This window comes from Myotis daubentonii, chromosome 18, assembly GCF_963259705.1.
Source record: "Myotis daubentonii chromosome 18, mMyoDau2.1, whole genome shotgun sequence".
Lineage (NCBI taxonomy): Eukaryota > Metazoa > Chordata > Mammalia > Chiroptera > Vespertilionidae > Myotis > Myotis daubentonii.
Genome location: NC_081857.1, coordinates 24,789,506 through 24,804,773, shown reverse-complemented (window position 1 = coordinate 24,804,773; position 15,268 = coordinate 24,789,506). Strand labels below are relative to the sequence as shown.

At 50.5% G+C, this 15,268-nt stretch overlaps 1 protein-coding gene across 1 annotated transcript in view; it reads left to right on the top strand.

Moving 5' to 3' along the window:
- Positions 1 to 4,914: 4,914 nt before the first annotated feature.
- Positions 4,915 to 15,268, top strand: part of TNN (tenascin N) — a 41,049-nt gene continuing 30,695 nt past the window's right edge. Inside the window, exons 1-3 of the mRNA XM_059674296.1 lie at positions 4,915 to 5,510; positions 11,930 to 12,361; positions 14,447 to 14,821. Of these exons, the coding sequence (XP_059530279.1) occupies positions 5,489 to 5,510; positions 11,930 to 12,361; positions 14,447 to 14,821 (829 nt within the window). The 5' untranslated portion in view covers positions 4,915 to 5,488. The remainder of the gene's footprint in view (positions 5,511 to 11,929; positions 12,362 to 14,446; positions 14,822 to 15,268) is intronic.

Below are 15,268 nucleotides of genomic sequence, written 5' to 3'. Positions count from 1 at the left end.
ATATTTTTAAAATGCTATATTAAATGAAATAAGCCAGTCACAAAAGGTCATATTCATCTGAAATATCCAGAACAGGGAAATCCATGGAGACAGCAAGCAGATTCATGGTTGTCACAAGAGGGGGAAATGGTAAGTGACTATTGATGACTGTGGGTTTGTTCTTGAGTTGAAGAAAATGTTCTCAAAGTAAATAATAGTATTGGCTGAACAACCTCGTGAATATACTAAGATCCACTGAATTGTATTCTTTATTTATTTTTAATCTTCACCAGAGGATATATTTATTAATTTGAGAGAGAGAGAGAGAGAGAGAGAGAGGAGACAGTCCAAAGAATAGGAGAAAATATTTGCAAATCATATACATATTTATTAAGAATCTAGTATCTCGGATATATAAAGAACTCTTACAACTCAGCAATAAAAGTATAGATAATCCAACTAAAGTGGCCTGACGAGGGTTCAAACCCACAACCTATGTGCCTTGACCTGCAATTGAACCCATAACCTTTTGATATACAGGACGATGCTCAACTAACTAAGCCACCTGGCCAGGGCCTAAATTACACACTTTAAAAGGATGAGTTCTATGGCATGTGAGTTATATTGCAATAAAAATATTTTTATGACTATCTCAGGACTTTGGAGGGAAATAAGACAAAAGAAAAATCAGTGGACTAATAAATGCTTAGTTGGCAAAATTCATATAACTCTTATGATTGTGAAATTTATAAGTCCCGTTTGATCTCCTACTTCCGTGGTCCAATGACTTACTGTGCAGATCAGTGCTTCTCAGCCCTGCTGCACGTTTTAGAACCACCATGGGAGCTTTCAGAAAATATGATGCCTTGGCCTGACCCATGGCCAATTAAATCAGTCTCTGGCTCCCGTCTTCCCAAACCCTGGCATCTTATTTTATTAAGCACTCCCAGGTGATTCCCACGTGCTGTCAAGACTGATGAGTTAGAGTACACACGATCTGGGCAACACTGGGTCATATATGAGGTGGTCCCTCAACGACATCTTTTAAGTCAGGTTTATGAGATATCATTTATATACAATAAAATTTACCCTTTTATGTATTCAGCTCAATGAATTTTGAGAAATGTGTATAGTCCTATGGCAGCCCCATCATAGTCAAGCCAGACTAGAGCTTTTATTTCCATTACTCCCGCAAATGCCTCCAAGTTCCTTTGCAATCCATCCTACCCCCATGAATTAGATGCACATGTTAGGATACTATGCAGCATTAAAACACATGCCTTTGAAGACACATTTAAGAAAACTAGAAGCCTGGTGCATGGAATTTGTGCACTGGGGGGGGGGTGGAGGGTCCCTCAGCCTGGCCTGCACCCTCTCACAGCCCGGGACCCCTCGTTCCTTATCGCCCGCCTGCTTGCTGCTCCTTACCACTCAGCTCGCTGCTCCTTAGCACTGCCGCTGCTTTTGCCAGCCCTCAGCCCGGCTTCTGGTCAAGCAGCCCTCCCACTGTGGGAGCGCACTGACCACCAGGGGGCAGCTCCTGCATTGAGCGTCTGCCCCCTGGTGGTCAGTGCACATCATAGTGACCAGTCGTTCTGGTCGTTCTGCCATAACGGTCGCTTAGGCTTTTATTATATACATGAGGGGGGAAATACTATGTAAGCTTAGAACAAAACACAGAAAAAACTCTATGTAATAGAATCTTAATTGTTTGACTTTTTAAATATATGTGCACAGATATATACAACTTTCCATGTATGTGTACATTTATAGAAAAATTAAGGGTTACCTCTGGTTGTAGGAATTAGAGGAAAAGTTAATTTTCTTCTTTATATTTTGCTGTATATTTTAGTTAGTCTACAATAATGTTACTTTCATAATAAAAAATAATAATGAATGATAGCTACAAAACAGCCATCTTTGGGCAAGTGATGCATAAAGAATCTCCTAAAAACCAAACTGCCATCCCCTCCAAGGTTCCAGGCCCCTGGTTGCACATCCAGCCCTCTGCTCCCACACACTTCAGGCTCACTGCAACTGTTATTGTCAGAAAATATTAATAAGGAGATATTGACTAATACTGAGATGGATATCAAAAAGTATTGACCCAAGAGAAGAAAATATTGACGGAAGAAGAATCAAGGTCTTTCATTGCCTCGAAGGGAGTCATAAACACCCCTCTTTGCTGCAGGCCATGCTCTGTGGTTTATGTTTGCAGGCACACGCACATTTAAAGGCGAAGGTGGCACATCCTGTAAGCACGGTTAGAGGTTTGACTTCAGAATCTACCACAAAGGGAAGGTGATCCTGTGGGTACAGAATATATACTATTTATGACAGAGTAAGTAAGTTCAGCGCGTGAGCTGGGACAAGATCTTGAGAGTGGAGGTCTGTTTAAATTTGGTTCCAATTCCTTTAAACTCAGCAGAATCCTAATTAAAGATACTGAGACATATCCTCCAACCAGCTCAAACAGGCCCAAGCCAGCTCAGACAGGTCCAGGTCTCCAAGCCAGACACAGCGGATTCGGATTCGGGTTCCCTCAGAGCCAGCACATTGGTCTGTTGGGTTTTGGGTGATTTCATAGGACAAATAAAATCAGAGATGACTGCAGTTGGTCATCTGCATATGAGTAAACTGAGGCACTTTTTTTTTACATTTTTTCTCAAATAAAAGGAGATGCTATAATAACACGTTGCTTGAACCATCATTTGAACCAGCAACTTTGTGGTTTTTTCCAGGTTGTTCTGGAATGGGTTACACTATTTTGATGAAATAATGGATTGAAATTAGTTTCAAGTTAAATTATTCCCCTACTTTGGATATAGGCTCTGTATCACTTTTCCATTGTTGCATAGTAAACCTCTCCAAAATACAGTGACTGTAAACAATTATTTATTTGTTCCTAATTCTGTGGGTTGGCAGTTTGGGCCAGACTGGGCTGGGATGGCTCACATCTCACTGGCTCGGCTCGTTCATGTGTCTGGGGCTTCAGCGAGCACGGCCAGGCCTCTTTCTCCTTGTGCCGTCCCATCCTCCGGAAGGCACTTACTTGTATTCCAAGAGGGCGAGAGCAGATGCTGCAAGGCCACTGGTGGCCCCAGCTCAGTGGGTGGATGGGACTGATCACCATTTATCTTTACAAGGACAAAGTATGAGGCTGAAGAGCAGCGCTCCATTACCTGTCAGGGCCTTGGTGTCGGCCTTCTTGCTCTCCCGGTCCCCCTTCTGGGCCCACACGTGGACCGTGTACTCCACGCCCGGCCTCAGGCCTGTCAGGACGGTGCTGCTCTGCTCCTTCCCCACCGGGACCTCCCTGCTGTCTCCATCGGTGGAGGTGTAGCGCAGCGTGACCAGGAGATGGTGGCTGTGGTCTCTGTCACCTGGTTGGTCACCAGGTTTGGGGGCTGTCAATTTCTTTAGCCATGTTTTAAGGGAGAAGGTCAGTTATTTTGTAGAATGTCCTCATTTTGATTGCTGTATCAAGGTTATGTAAAGGTGTGTCCTTGTTTGGGGGAAATATTACACGCTGAAGTGATTCAGAGGTTAACCTGTCTCTAAGTTACTCTCGCACGTTTTAGGAAAAAATAGAAAGAGAAATGAATGATACTGCACCTTTGGTAACATTTGGAGAATGTGGGCCAAGGTTACATGCGGATTCTTTGTAATATTTATGTGGTTTCTCTGCAACTCTGAAATGATTGTAAAATAAAAGAAGGTTCTGTTTCTGTGTTTTTAAGGAATGGGCATCCTTCGTGCCTCTCACGGGCTGAGAGATGGCCCTAGGGACTGGGGACCGTGGATGGTGGCACTGCCCTCCCGCCTGGACAGCCTTCTTCTGCTGTAATGTGAGAGCTCCTCTATCTTGTGGAGCTACTGCACGGGGAGGGTCTTTGTGAGAGTGGCGTGGGCTGCCCGTACCTAATTCAGGCTGGAGGAAGATGGCCTCTGACGAGCCCATTGTGTTGGTTTAGTTATATACCTAGTTAGGGCACAGAAGGTGGATAATGGGGAGAGTTTGGGAAGTCCACTAACTCGGGGAGAAATAGTGAGAGGAAATGAAGAAGAGTGGAGCAACTTGAGGGGACAGTGGGTTCTAAGAGCCTCCAGGGGAAACTTTTCCATTCAAGAAGCAGAGAAGAAAGGTCCAAAGGAGAATAGGAATGTCTGGGGCCTGGGGGACACTCTGGTGAGCCCTGGTTCACACCACAGTGTCCCCTCTGTGTGTAGCTGGCCTGATTCTGGGGCAGATGGCAGGACTATTTGAGGTCGTAAGAAAGGAAGGGCAGAGAACTGTGAACCCATCCAGACTGGGGTGCAGATCATCAAAGACTACTGTGGGGTATGTGAGAGTAACAAATGGTAATAATAATAATGACAACAATCACAGTAGCTAGCATGTATTGACTCCTCATTGTGTCCCTGGGACTAGTCAAAATTCTTTACATGTATCAACTCACTTATCCTCACCATAACTGTGTTATTGGTCTTTAAAAGATGAGTAAACTGAGGCACAAAGAGATTAAGTCAAAGGTCATTTGCAAGTAGCAGACACAGGCTTCAGGTACAGGCAGCCTGGCTCTGGATGCACCCTCACACAGATGCTGGAGCAACTCCTTGATCGCCCCCCACCTCTCCTGTCCTCTTCCTTTCCCTCCATCAACACTCAGTGTCCACATAAGTGAACTGAGACCTCACAGGCTCCTTCCATTATGTTGCAGATCTGCCCTCAGGGTGGGGTTGGGGGTAGAGAGCAGCTCTGCTTCACTGGAAGATTAAGGTCTGTCCATCTGATGGCAAAAGAGGTAGGGTGGTGTAAGGGGTGCCCTGCTTTCCTGGTGATGGTGGGGGTCTGGGGGGCTGAGGAATTGAAGGCACTGGGTCTGCACTTGCTCTCTTGTCCTCAGAGCCCTGCCACTCATTGCTGTGAACTGATGGACGGAACTTTAGAGACAGCTTCCAAACCCTGAGGCCCACTCCCAGCCAGGAGGCACGCAGACTCTTCATTTAATAACTGTATTCTGGAGCAACTTATTATTTTTTATTGAATTTGTTGGGGTGACACTGGTTGGCAAAACCATACAGGTTTCTAGTGTACAACTCAACAAAACATCATCTGCACCCTGCATCGTGCACATCACCCCAAGCAAAGTCTCCTTCCGTCCTTATCCCTCCGCTTTGCCCACCTCCACGTCCCCCCTCTTTCCCCCTGGCTGTCACCACACTGTTGTCTGTGTCTATGTGATATATATACACACACACACTTACATATATACTTTTTTGCTTAACTGGAAACAGTATTTTTAGTGTCTGGGTGAGCATTTCCACCCCTTTGTTAGGACGAGCCGCGCTTCACTGAGCTCCTGCCAGTGAGAGGGAACACCCAGGAGGACCCTTGCCAGCTCCTCCCCTGTCCTGACCAGTGTTTAAACCCCAGGAGGGAAGCCGAGGAGCAAGCAAGGAACCAGGGACGACCAGCACTGAGGTCTGGGTGGCAGGAGAGTTGGACATGGTGCCCAGCAGCTTCCCAGGTAAGAGCGTTGGTCTCTGAAGGTTTCCTGTGTGGCTGGGAAGGTGGCCAGGTGGGAGCAAGCCTGAGGCTCAGGCACCACAGCACCAAGAACAGCAGAGGTTGTAGAAAATGTTTCCTGTGTGTAAGTCTAGCATCTTTATTTCTTTGCTGGCTTCTTCCCAATGTCAAAGGCTACTTTTTTTTTTTTTTTAATTTATCTGTGTCACTGTTTTTAAATGTATATATATTTAAAAATTTTTAAATTATAGTTGCATACAATATTATGTTAGTTTCAGGTGTACCACATAGTGATTAGACATTTATATACCCTACAAAGTGATCCCCCAGTAAGTCTAGTATTTATGGCTCACTTTTTGTTTTGTTTTTTAACATTTTTTTGGTTTGTTAAAAGTGCTCCCACTTATTTTATTTTTTTATAGAACTTGTGACAGCTTTTTTTTCTATCATCATTGAACTCCCCTGTACCCTCCACCACCTCCACCCACCCCCACCCCCACAATCACCACACTGTTGTCCGTGTCAGTGAGTTCTTCCTCTTTTTCTTTCTTTCTTCTTATTTTTCTCAATCCCTCCACCCATGTGTCACTTTTTTAAAAAGTCCCCAGATAGAACCTTTGTTCTGGTTGTGATCAGGAAACTGTGATGGCATCCCTGTCTCTGGCTGCTGTAAATACCAATTACGATGAGGTTTGCAAGGGAGCTTGATGAGCTTTGAAGTTTATTCAAACATTTAACTTTGTAGATTTTGATTCTGTTTGTATGATGACAGCCTCTTTTCCCCAAATTCTCATGCTATTCCTTCACAATGCCTCAAAGAGACATTTCAAAACCTTTCAAGACATGATGTGGACTCGTTTTTGGAGGTCTTTTTACTTACCTGTTTATTTTTGCGGTTGGGAGAGAGGTGGGGGAAGGAGAGAGAAAGAATGAGTGAGAGCAGTCACTTCAAAGCAAAAACTCAAGATGCTTATATAAGCATTAAAAAAAGAACAAGTCCTAACATAAAAGTAGCAAACTACCTACATCTGGACAGAGGTTAGCCACCGTGCCCGGGTCCACTGGCTCATGCGGAAGCCGGAGCATCGCCAGGCATCAGGTGACACACCGATGGGTGGCTGGCAGAGCACAGATATGTGTGGAAAGAATTGTGTTTTTTGCCACTTGGGCATTTGTTGGACTCAGGGTGTTTGGAAGAGGGACTCAGAAAGGAACAGCGAGTAGCAACATCAGCCCAGAGAGGCCGAGAAAATCTACTTGACATTGTTTGATTCCAGCGATGGTCAGCCTTTTTCATCTCATGGCACATAAACTAATTACTAAAATCACACCAAAAAAATGTTATCTCTTTTTGCCGATCTGACAAAAAATAGCTGTAATTTTGATTCATTCACACTGGACAGCTATGGTTGTTTTGGCTGTTGTCACTTTTTGGTTTGACAGTCTAAGGGAAAAGAGGTCAGTGCCCCTGACTAAATAGTCAGGTATTGCATGTTTTAAACATTGTGGCATGCCGGTTGAAAATTGCTGTTCCATACAATTTCAATTCCTGCTGTGTCCCCAAGTTTGTGGCTGCAGCTGCCTCCAGCAGGAGGGAAACAGGACTGGCGACTCAGATCATCCCTGGCTTCTGGTGTCTGTCCAGCTGGTTCTGTGGTTTGAAATGCAGGGTAGACTGAGGTCTGTTCCTTAGAAGACGCCTGAGGAAACTGCCCAGACGCAGTGGAAACTCTTGTCCGTCCAAGGCTCATTCGGAGCCTTGGCTCCTGTGGGTCTGGATCCAGACATGCGATCGTGGTTTTGGTTTTGCAGCAGCATCTGGAGCCACCAGTCTGCGAGCTGGTGATGCTGAGGTCTCGGGCTGATGCCCGATGGACAGGGGCTTTGCTGGCACCCACCACAGGAGACTCAGTGCCAGAGCCCCAGCCACCTCTCAGTATGGCTGTTGGTCTTGAAGACAGACCTGGAGAGTGTGGCTGGGACAGGGCAGACCCTTGAGCAGGAAAAGCCTGTCTCCTTTGAAGAGGCTGGGACTTGAACGTTACTTCTGTGTATGGAAAAGCAATGTTGAACTAAGGGAAGGAATCGCAGCTTCTCTGCCTGGTCCTCTGTTCTTGTCCTTCAGTGGGAGCAGTTCGTCATCAGGTGCCCGCCGCGGGGAAGAGGCTGGCTGGGTCTCAGGTCATACAAAGTCGTTCTAATGCATAGTCGTTCTGATACATAGTCGTTCTAATGCACAGGAGACTGGGCGTGTGCTTTGGCTGGCTCCAGGTCCCTGAATTCATGCCCTTGTGTCCATGTGACCTTGTCTTTGTGCTTGAACCCGTACATTCCAAGAAGGTGAAAGGACGGTCTTTTGTGAGAAAGGGGCTCCTTCCTGTGGGGTGTGGGCATCTTCGCCTGGTGCTCAGGAAGACCTTCGGCACTTGGCGCAGAGGCCTGCCCACAGTAGGTGCTTAGGAAACGGTGCCACCGTTCCCATCACCCAGTTGAGCCCTTGCAATGCGGATTAAGGTTTGGTTGACAACATAAAACAATCACACCAGCCTGTGGCCACCCCTGGAAAAGGGACTGAGTGCTGAGGCCAGGAAATGGGGTACGGCACGGTGGGGTATGAGTCATCTGCAAGGATATTTGGGGTGCTCACTGGGTATATTCCACTGAACCAACCAGAAGAGTGAGGGGACAGCATGATGCTTGGAGCGTGACTATCTGAAGCCTTATCACATGAGACCACATTTGTACTCTCATGCACACCTGGCTGCCCGCGTCCTGTACGGCACGCCTGTGCAGAGTCAGAGGCACCGAGACTAGAAACAGAAATGCTCCTATCCGTCCTGGGTCAGCCCGGAGCGCACCCAGCAGGAGCGGCGCAGCCTGGCAGGAGCGCTCGCACGCCTCCATATCAGGGACGGCCACCCTGTCATTTGGGGACAGAGCACCTTTTTAATGACTTCACTGGAAACCCACGATAATCAGTTTTCCTAAAACCCCAGGCAGTGCTCTCGCGTGCTTGTGGTTAACTAGACAGGATGAGGTAATGAGGGAGCCAGAGAAAGCCTGGGTTTAAGCGGAAAGGTCTGTAACGCGGCTAAGAAATGGGCTGCCGCTCTCTTTGGTGCAAGTAGTGTATTTTGTCCTGACCAGGTGTAGGCCCTTCTTTGGGGAAAATGAGGTGACACAGAGGCCATGAGCCTGTGACTGAGAGGGCTGTGTGGGACTCAGGGTCCATCCGCTCTGGCTAAGGCCGGGGGACGTCTGCCCCTGCACAGGGGCCTGGTCCACACAGTTTCCCAGAAAGGGGATGCCCAGCCTCTCATGAGGTAACTGGATTCCACCTCCCGGGAGAAACACCGGTTTATCCTCCCAGGGTCCTGCTTGCACTGCCCAGAGCGAGTGAAGTGTGGAATTTAATCACTGGACAGTTAACCTGTAACGAGCACCTGCCCTGCCTCGGTTTCCTTTATTTTCAGAAGAGCCCTCTCTTAAGTACCATGGGAAAGAGGACATTTGGGTCTTTTTTTCACACATGGCAATCTTCTCACTGGACTTCCTCATTTGGGGCAGGACACACAGCAGAGGGAGGGAGACACAGACGTGAGGAATGGACGGCCCTGGTATTTTACCCCAGCTCTGCTGCTTATTAGCTGTGTGACCTTGGGCAGGTCACTTAACCTCTCAGAGCATCTATAACAAAGAATGGACGCCTGGGACTCTGCAGATTAAATGAGAATAGTGTTCATAAAGTATTTGGCACAGTACCCATCATCTGACAAACGTGCAGAAAACCTCGTGGCTATTCTAATTTAATACACAGATCACGTAGGCCAGGACCGTGATGTGAGGCTGGGGATTCAGGGGACCCACGGTCCTGGCACTACCATCCCTGAGCTTACAGGGACATCTGGCCCAGGAACGCACAAGCAGATTCGGGAGCCATCAGTGTTTGGCTAGAAATTAAAGCCACAGGGTAGATGTGGCCACCAAGGAAGAATAAATAGAGCCCAGGCAGAGAGCCCTGTGACGTCAGTGTGCCTCCCAGACAAGCAGGGGATCATCCGTCCAGCTCACCACCAGCAGCACACACCTCCAGGAGCCTTTCTGGTAAAAGCCACTTCAGGTAGCATTCACCCTGAGTCTTAGCCTGCCTCTGCCCCCCACCTGTCCCCATCACCCACCACCCTACCTGCCAGCAGAATGTAGGACGTGATCAGAGGTGGGAATGATTCCTGGGGACACCTGATGTTCTGCGGTCTCCTGCATGCACATCCCCTGCATGTGAACCCCCTTTGCCTCATACATTCCTGCAGCATTCACCCCACTTTCTGTAAGAAACTTCGTCAATAGAGGAATCATCCCATTCGGAACCTCACTACCCTGCATGTGTCTTGATGAGATGTACAGCCCTGCCCGCCCCGTCCCACCCTCCTGGGCTCTCTGTGGTCGGTTGTGCCTGCAAGAGTTGGTGAGCTCATCCCTTCCTTAAGCTGTGACACAGGCCGGGTCTCCTGCCACGTGGGAGGGAGAGCCAGGAGGCTCCTCGTGCTCCTGACCCTGGGGAGGACTGCTGGGCCCAGGATTCCCCCGCCTGCCCCAGCTTCTTTCGAGCAATGACTCTGCCCAGGAAAATCTGAGCTCAAGCGTGGAACCGACAAGGCTGTAATTATCGAGGACATCTTGTTACAACTCAGGATGGGGACACCCAGAGCTCCTACAGGGCGTCTGGGGCTTCTCATATTCCCCGCTTCAAAAAACAAACTGTGAGCCAGGGCTTTGCCCAGTGTTGCGGTTATGGCAGGAGTCGGTGGCTCTGTGCATGCGCTGGGAGCGGCTTCAGAAAGCCATCCGCAGGCCGTTTGTGGCCCAGAGAACTGTGAGCCCGGCTGGGCCTTGGGCCTGGATGGAGGAGTGGGCAGAGAAGCTGAGATTGCGTTTTACTCTGTTGCTTCCCGGGACCAAGAAGGCTCTCTGAGATCAATCTGTGGTTTGGGGGATGGCAGGCGCACACAGGGGTTAACGGCTCGGTGAGGGGACCCTGTGCTCCTGGGTCTGCGTCTGCGGCCTGGCACTGGCCTTGCATCATCAGGCGCACTGCTTCATGCCTCTGAGCTCCACCTCTCTCGGAAGGAGGGAGAGGTGTGCAGGGCTGCTCCATGCCCCCGGCTGAGCTGGTAAAGACAGCAGTTGTGAAACAGCATTATGTTCATCCTGCACCTGCCCAGCAGCCCACTCTGCTGGCTCTCCTCCCCTCCCCCAACCTCCGACAAAAATCTCCAGGGATTCCAGGGCTTTTCTGGTGCCTTTAGGTATTGGAAGAGAAGCCTTTGGAAAGGCAGGTCCATCCCAATATCAGAGCCTCAGCATCCACCCAGGCCACATCTTTCTTTTCACCCAACTCAGGCCTGATGCTGGAATTGGAGGTGAGCGGGAGGGGACCTGGGACAGAGGCTGTCCTGGGCTTTCCTTCCTCCCCTTCCCATACCTGTAGCTGCTGCTGGCTCCCCCAGGTGGCTGACAGAGGCAAGGAGGTGGGGGCAGAAGAGAAGGGAGAAGGGGTTTGTGTGCGGCTGGGCTGGTGTGGTTCCCTGTGGTCAGCAGATGCCCTTGTTATGACAGCTGCGCCCCTGCGGGAAGCTCCTGTGGTTTCTGCCCTGCCTGCTGGGCACCTCCTCCTGTGGTTTGCCCACGGGGGCAGCACACGCTGGCTGAGCTGTGGGCTGCACTCAGCTCTGGCTCCAGTTGCCTTCTTTCTGTAGCAGGATTTACCTGTCCTTGTTCCTCCCAAACTTTGGGGTGTAGGTCTCTTCCCATCATAGCCAATGATTGCTCTGCCGCTGTGGCACTGATGGATTTGAGGGGGATTGAACCCCTCTGTGCCCATGCCTTCAGAGGGGCCCCTAGAGCAGTGGTCGGCAAACTGCGGCTCGGCAAACTGTGGCTTGCGAGCCACATGCGGCTCTTTGGCCCCTTGAGTGTGGCTCTTCCACAAAATACCATGTGTGGGCGCGCATATACAGTGTGATTGAAACTTCGTGGCCCATGCGCAGAAGTCGGTATTTTACAACAACATTAGGGTTGTTGTAAAGATTAGGGATTAGGGGATCAAAGCCTGGCACACAGTAGGCCTTCAACACAAGACAGTTCTTCTTGTCATTATTAAAATGCAGGTGAGTACAGAATTAGAAGCACAGAGAAAGGCCTCCCAGTAGTGGGAACAGTGCAAGGGAAACAAAGACAGGAGGCAGGAATGTGCAGCGTGTGAGGACAGAACAGAAGGTAATGTAGTTCAGAACCTCAGCAGATGCAGGACAAAATCTTTCTGCTGGTTTCTCAGCTGCCTGTGGACTCTCAGGATCCATTTAAAAAGACCAGTTTCCATCAGCAAATCTCCATGGCTGTCTTGCTTTTCTCTGCATACAGGCCTGCTGGAGGGTCTGCGCCTCATCTCTCCAAGGAGGGGGACCTTCTGCTTCCCCCTGGGGCTCCTGTTTGGCTCTGTGCTGCTGGCGGCCTCGGCCCCGGCCCCTCTCGAGCCTCATAGCTGCAGTGACAAGGAGCAACAGCTGACCGTCAGCCACACCTACAAGATTGATGTGCCCAAGTCTGCCCTGGTCCAGGTGGAGGCTGACCCTCAGCCCCTCAGTGATGAAGGGGCCTCGCTCCTGGCCCTGGGAGAGGCCGAGGAGCAGAATATCATCTTCAGACACAACATCCGCCTGCAGACACCACAGAAGGACTGCGAGCTGGCAGGCCTTGTCCAGGACCTCCTGGCCCGGGTGCAGAGGCTGGAGGGCGAGATGGCGGAGGTGAAGGAGCGGTGTGACGTGCAGCGTTGCTGCCAGGGAGCTGCCGGTGAGCTCACCTTTTGGTACTCATTCAACAAACACTTAGTGAGCACCTTCTGGTGCCAGGCTTTCCACCAGCCCCATGAGTACTCTTGAGTCTGGTGCATTCCCACCCCTCAATCTGGGTTTTCCCGGGGGACCTCATCGCTGGCACTAGCTCCAGGGGCATCTGCAAGTGGAGCAGGAAGGGCCGTAAGTGAGTCGGAACTCCTGGTTCAGGCTTCCAGGTGAGAAGGCTCCTGGGTGCTGTTTTGCCAGTGGGCCAATCCCTTCTATAGGGGCTGCAGTGGAGTTGAGAGGACAGAGCTAGTAGGGCTGGGGCAAACCCAGGTCTGCCACTTCTTAGCTCTATGACCTTTGGGCAGATTCCTACGTTTCCTGAACTGTCCAGTGAGGATAATTCTATCAACTAGTCTGAGAACTACAGATGATGTATTTGAGATTCCTGGCCCATAGTAGAGAGTCAGCCAATTGTTTTTTAAAAAATTCTAGCAAGTAGCCCACTGCACATTTCATTAGTAAAAATCTCCCCTTCCCAGGCATGACTGCTTAAGGGAAGGTTGGCCATTCTTTTACCCTCCCTCAGCAAGTTTGCTGGTGGTCTGTGAGAGAGGTGGGGAGGGAAGGGGCTGGAGTTAAGCAAGACATAATCTAACTAGAACTCAGCACTCGGTTAAGACAGGCCGAAGTGGGCTGGGTGGAGGAAGGCAGAGCATTCCCTTCAGGAGGCTGAAAGGGGTAGGGTAGCTGGCTTGCTGTCCCTCTGAATATATCTGGGCTTCCTGCAAAAGAAGAAAGAAAAAAAAATTGTTTCAATTATAGTTTACATTCAATATATTTTGCATTAGTTTCAGGTGTACAGAATAGTGGTCAGACAATCATATACTAAGGTGTTCCCCCCACCTCCCATATCTCCAGTACCCAATGGGCACCATGCATAGTTATTGCAATACTAGAGGCCCAGTGCATGGATTCGTGCACTGGTGGGGTTCCTCAGCCTGGCCTGCACCCTCTCACAATCTGGGACCCCTCGGGTGATGTCAGAGAGCTAGTTTCGGCCTGATCCCCGCAGGCCATGCTGAGGGGCCCCACTGGTGTACGAATCTGTGCACCAGGCCTCTAGTATGCATGTAAGATCTTTGGTTTATCTCTTCCCGCCCTCCCCCCATCCCCTTTCCCTCTGAGATTCATCAGTCTGTTCCATGTTTCCATGTCTGTGCATTGAGCATCTGCCCCCTGGTGGTCATTGCATGTCATAGCTACTGGATGGTTGGCCCTCCACCAGTTGCTTAGGCTTTTATATATATAGATTACTTACTATAGTTCCTATGCTGTACTTCATGCTCCCATGCCTATTTTATAATCACCAATCCATACTTCTCAATCCCTTCATTTTTTTATTTAACCTCCCAGGCTGATCCAAATAATAACAAGTGGCCCTCCCCATGCATTTCTATTGCCTGACGAAATTGCTCTGGTGAAGAGCACCCTTATACGCTGGACACAGAACTAGACACCTGGAGGCTGCCAGGAATTGCCCCTGGGGAGTCTCCACGGTGGAAGTGTTTTCAGGAAGGAAAGCAGGTGTTCTGAGAAAGGGGCGGGGCGACTGGCCCACCCTCTGACTGCCCCTTGTTGTCTAGGGTCAGAGGGGGATCCTGGCTAATCCCTCCCCCCACCCTCACCCCGTGCCTTCTGGGCTGTGGGGTAGCTTCTGCAGGTCCACTTTTCCGGGCTTCAGTGTGGGCTCACTTGCCAAGGGCCTGGCCTCGCTGGTCCAGCCGCCTGCAGCCAAGATAAGCCAAGCTCCCGCGCAGGCTGGAGCCAGGGCCCCTCACAGAGAGAACTAAAGGCTGACCGCCATTTAGAGGGGAGGGACCCGGGGATTCACGGGAGCACTGGGGTGGGGCGGGGAAGGGGAGGCTGGTTCCTTTGCAGAGGAGGAGGAACGTCTGCAGCTTTCACGGGTCCCAGTCGGGCCCAGGTTGGAAGGGTCGGACCCCTACCGTCCTCAGAGAAAGAGCTCTTCGGGTCTCCAGGGAAGGAGGCCCTCACGCTCCGCCCTCACCCCCGCCTTTCCTCTCCCTGGCAGGTCAGGGCGGCCAGTGCAGCGGCCACGGGACCTTCTCCCAGGAGACGTGCGGCTGCCGCTGCGAGCAGGGCTGGGAGGGTGCCGCCTGCGAGGTGCCCGCCTGCCCCGGCGCCTGCAGCGGCCACGGGCGCTGCGAGGACGGCCGCTGCGTGTGCGCGGAGCCCTATGTGGGGGCCGACTGCGCCCACCCCGCCTGCCCCGGGAACTGCAGCGGGCAGGGCGTGTGCGTGCGCGGTCGGTGCCAGTGCCACGCGGACTTCACGTCGGAGGACTGCAGCGAGCGGCGCTGCCCCGGCGACTGCAGCGGCCACGGCTTCTGCGACACGGGCGAGTGCTACTGCGAGGAGGCCTTCACCGGCCTGGACTGCTCGCAGGGTGAGAGCGCCGCCCGCCCGCGCCCCGCCCGCCGGGCTGTCATTTAACACTTTTTTTTTAATTACCTTCTTTTTGTTTCTTTCTTTCTTTCTTTTAATGTTTAAAGTATTACAAATAGTAGTACATATGTCTCCTTTTTTCCCTATTGACCTCCCCCGGCTTCCCCTCCCCCCACACCCCCCCAGTGTTTTGTGTCCATTGGTTATGCTTATGTGCATACGTACAAGTCCTTGGGTTGATCTCTTTCTCCTCTCCAGGGGCTCGGCCTCTAGCCCACCTCAGATTTGCCTGGAGGGCTTGTTCAAGCGCAGGTGGTTGGGTCTGAGAATTTGCATTTTTTTAAAATATATTTTTATTAATTTAAGAGAGGAAGGGAGGAGAGAGAGACACATCAATGATAAGAGAGAATCATTGATCGGCTGCCTCTGCACGTCCCCTACTGGGGAT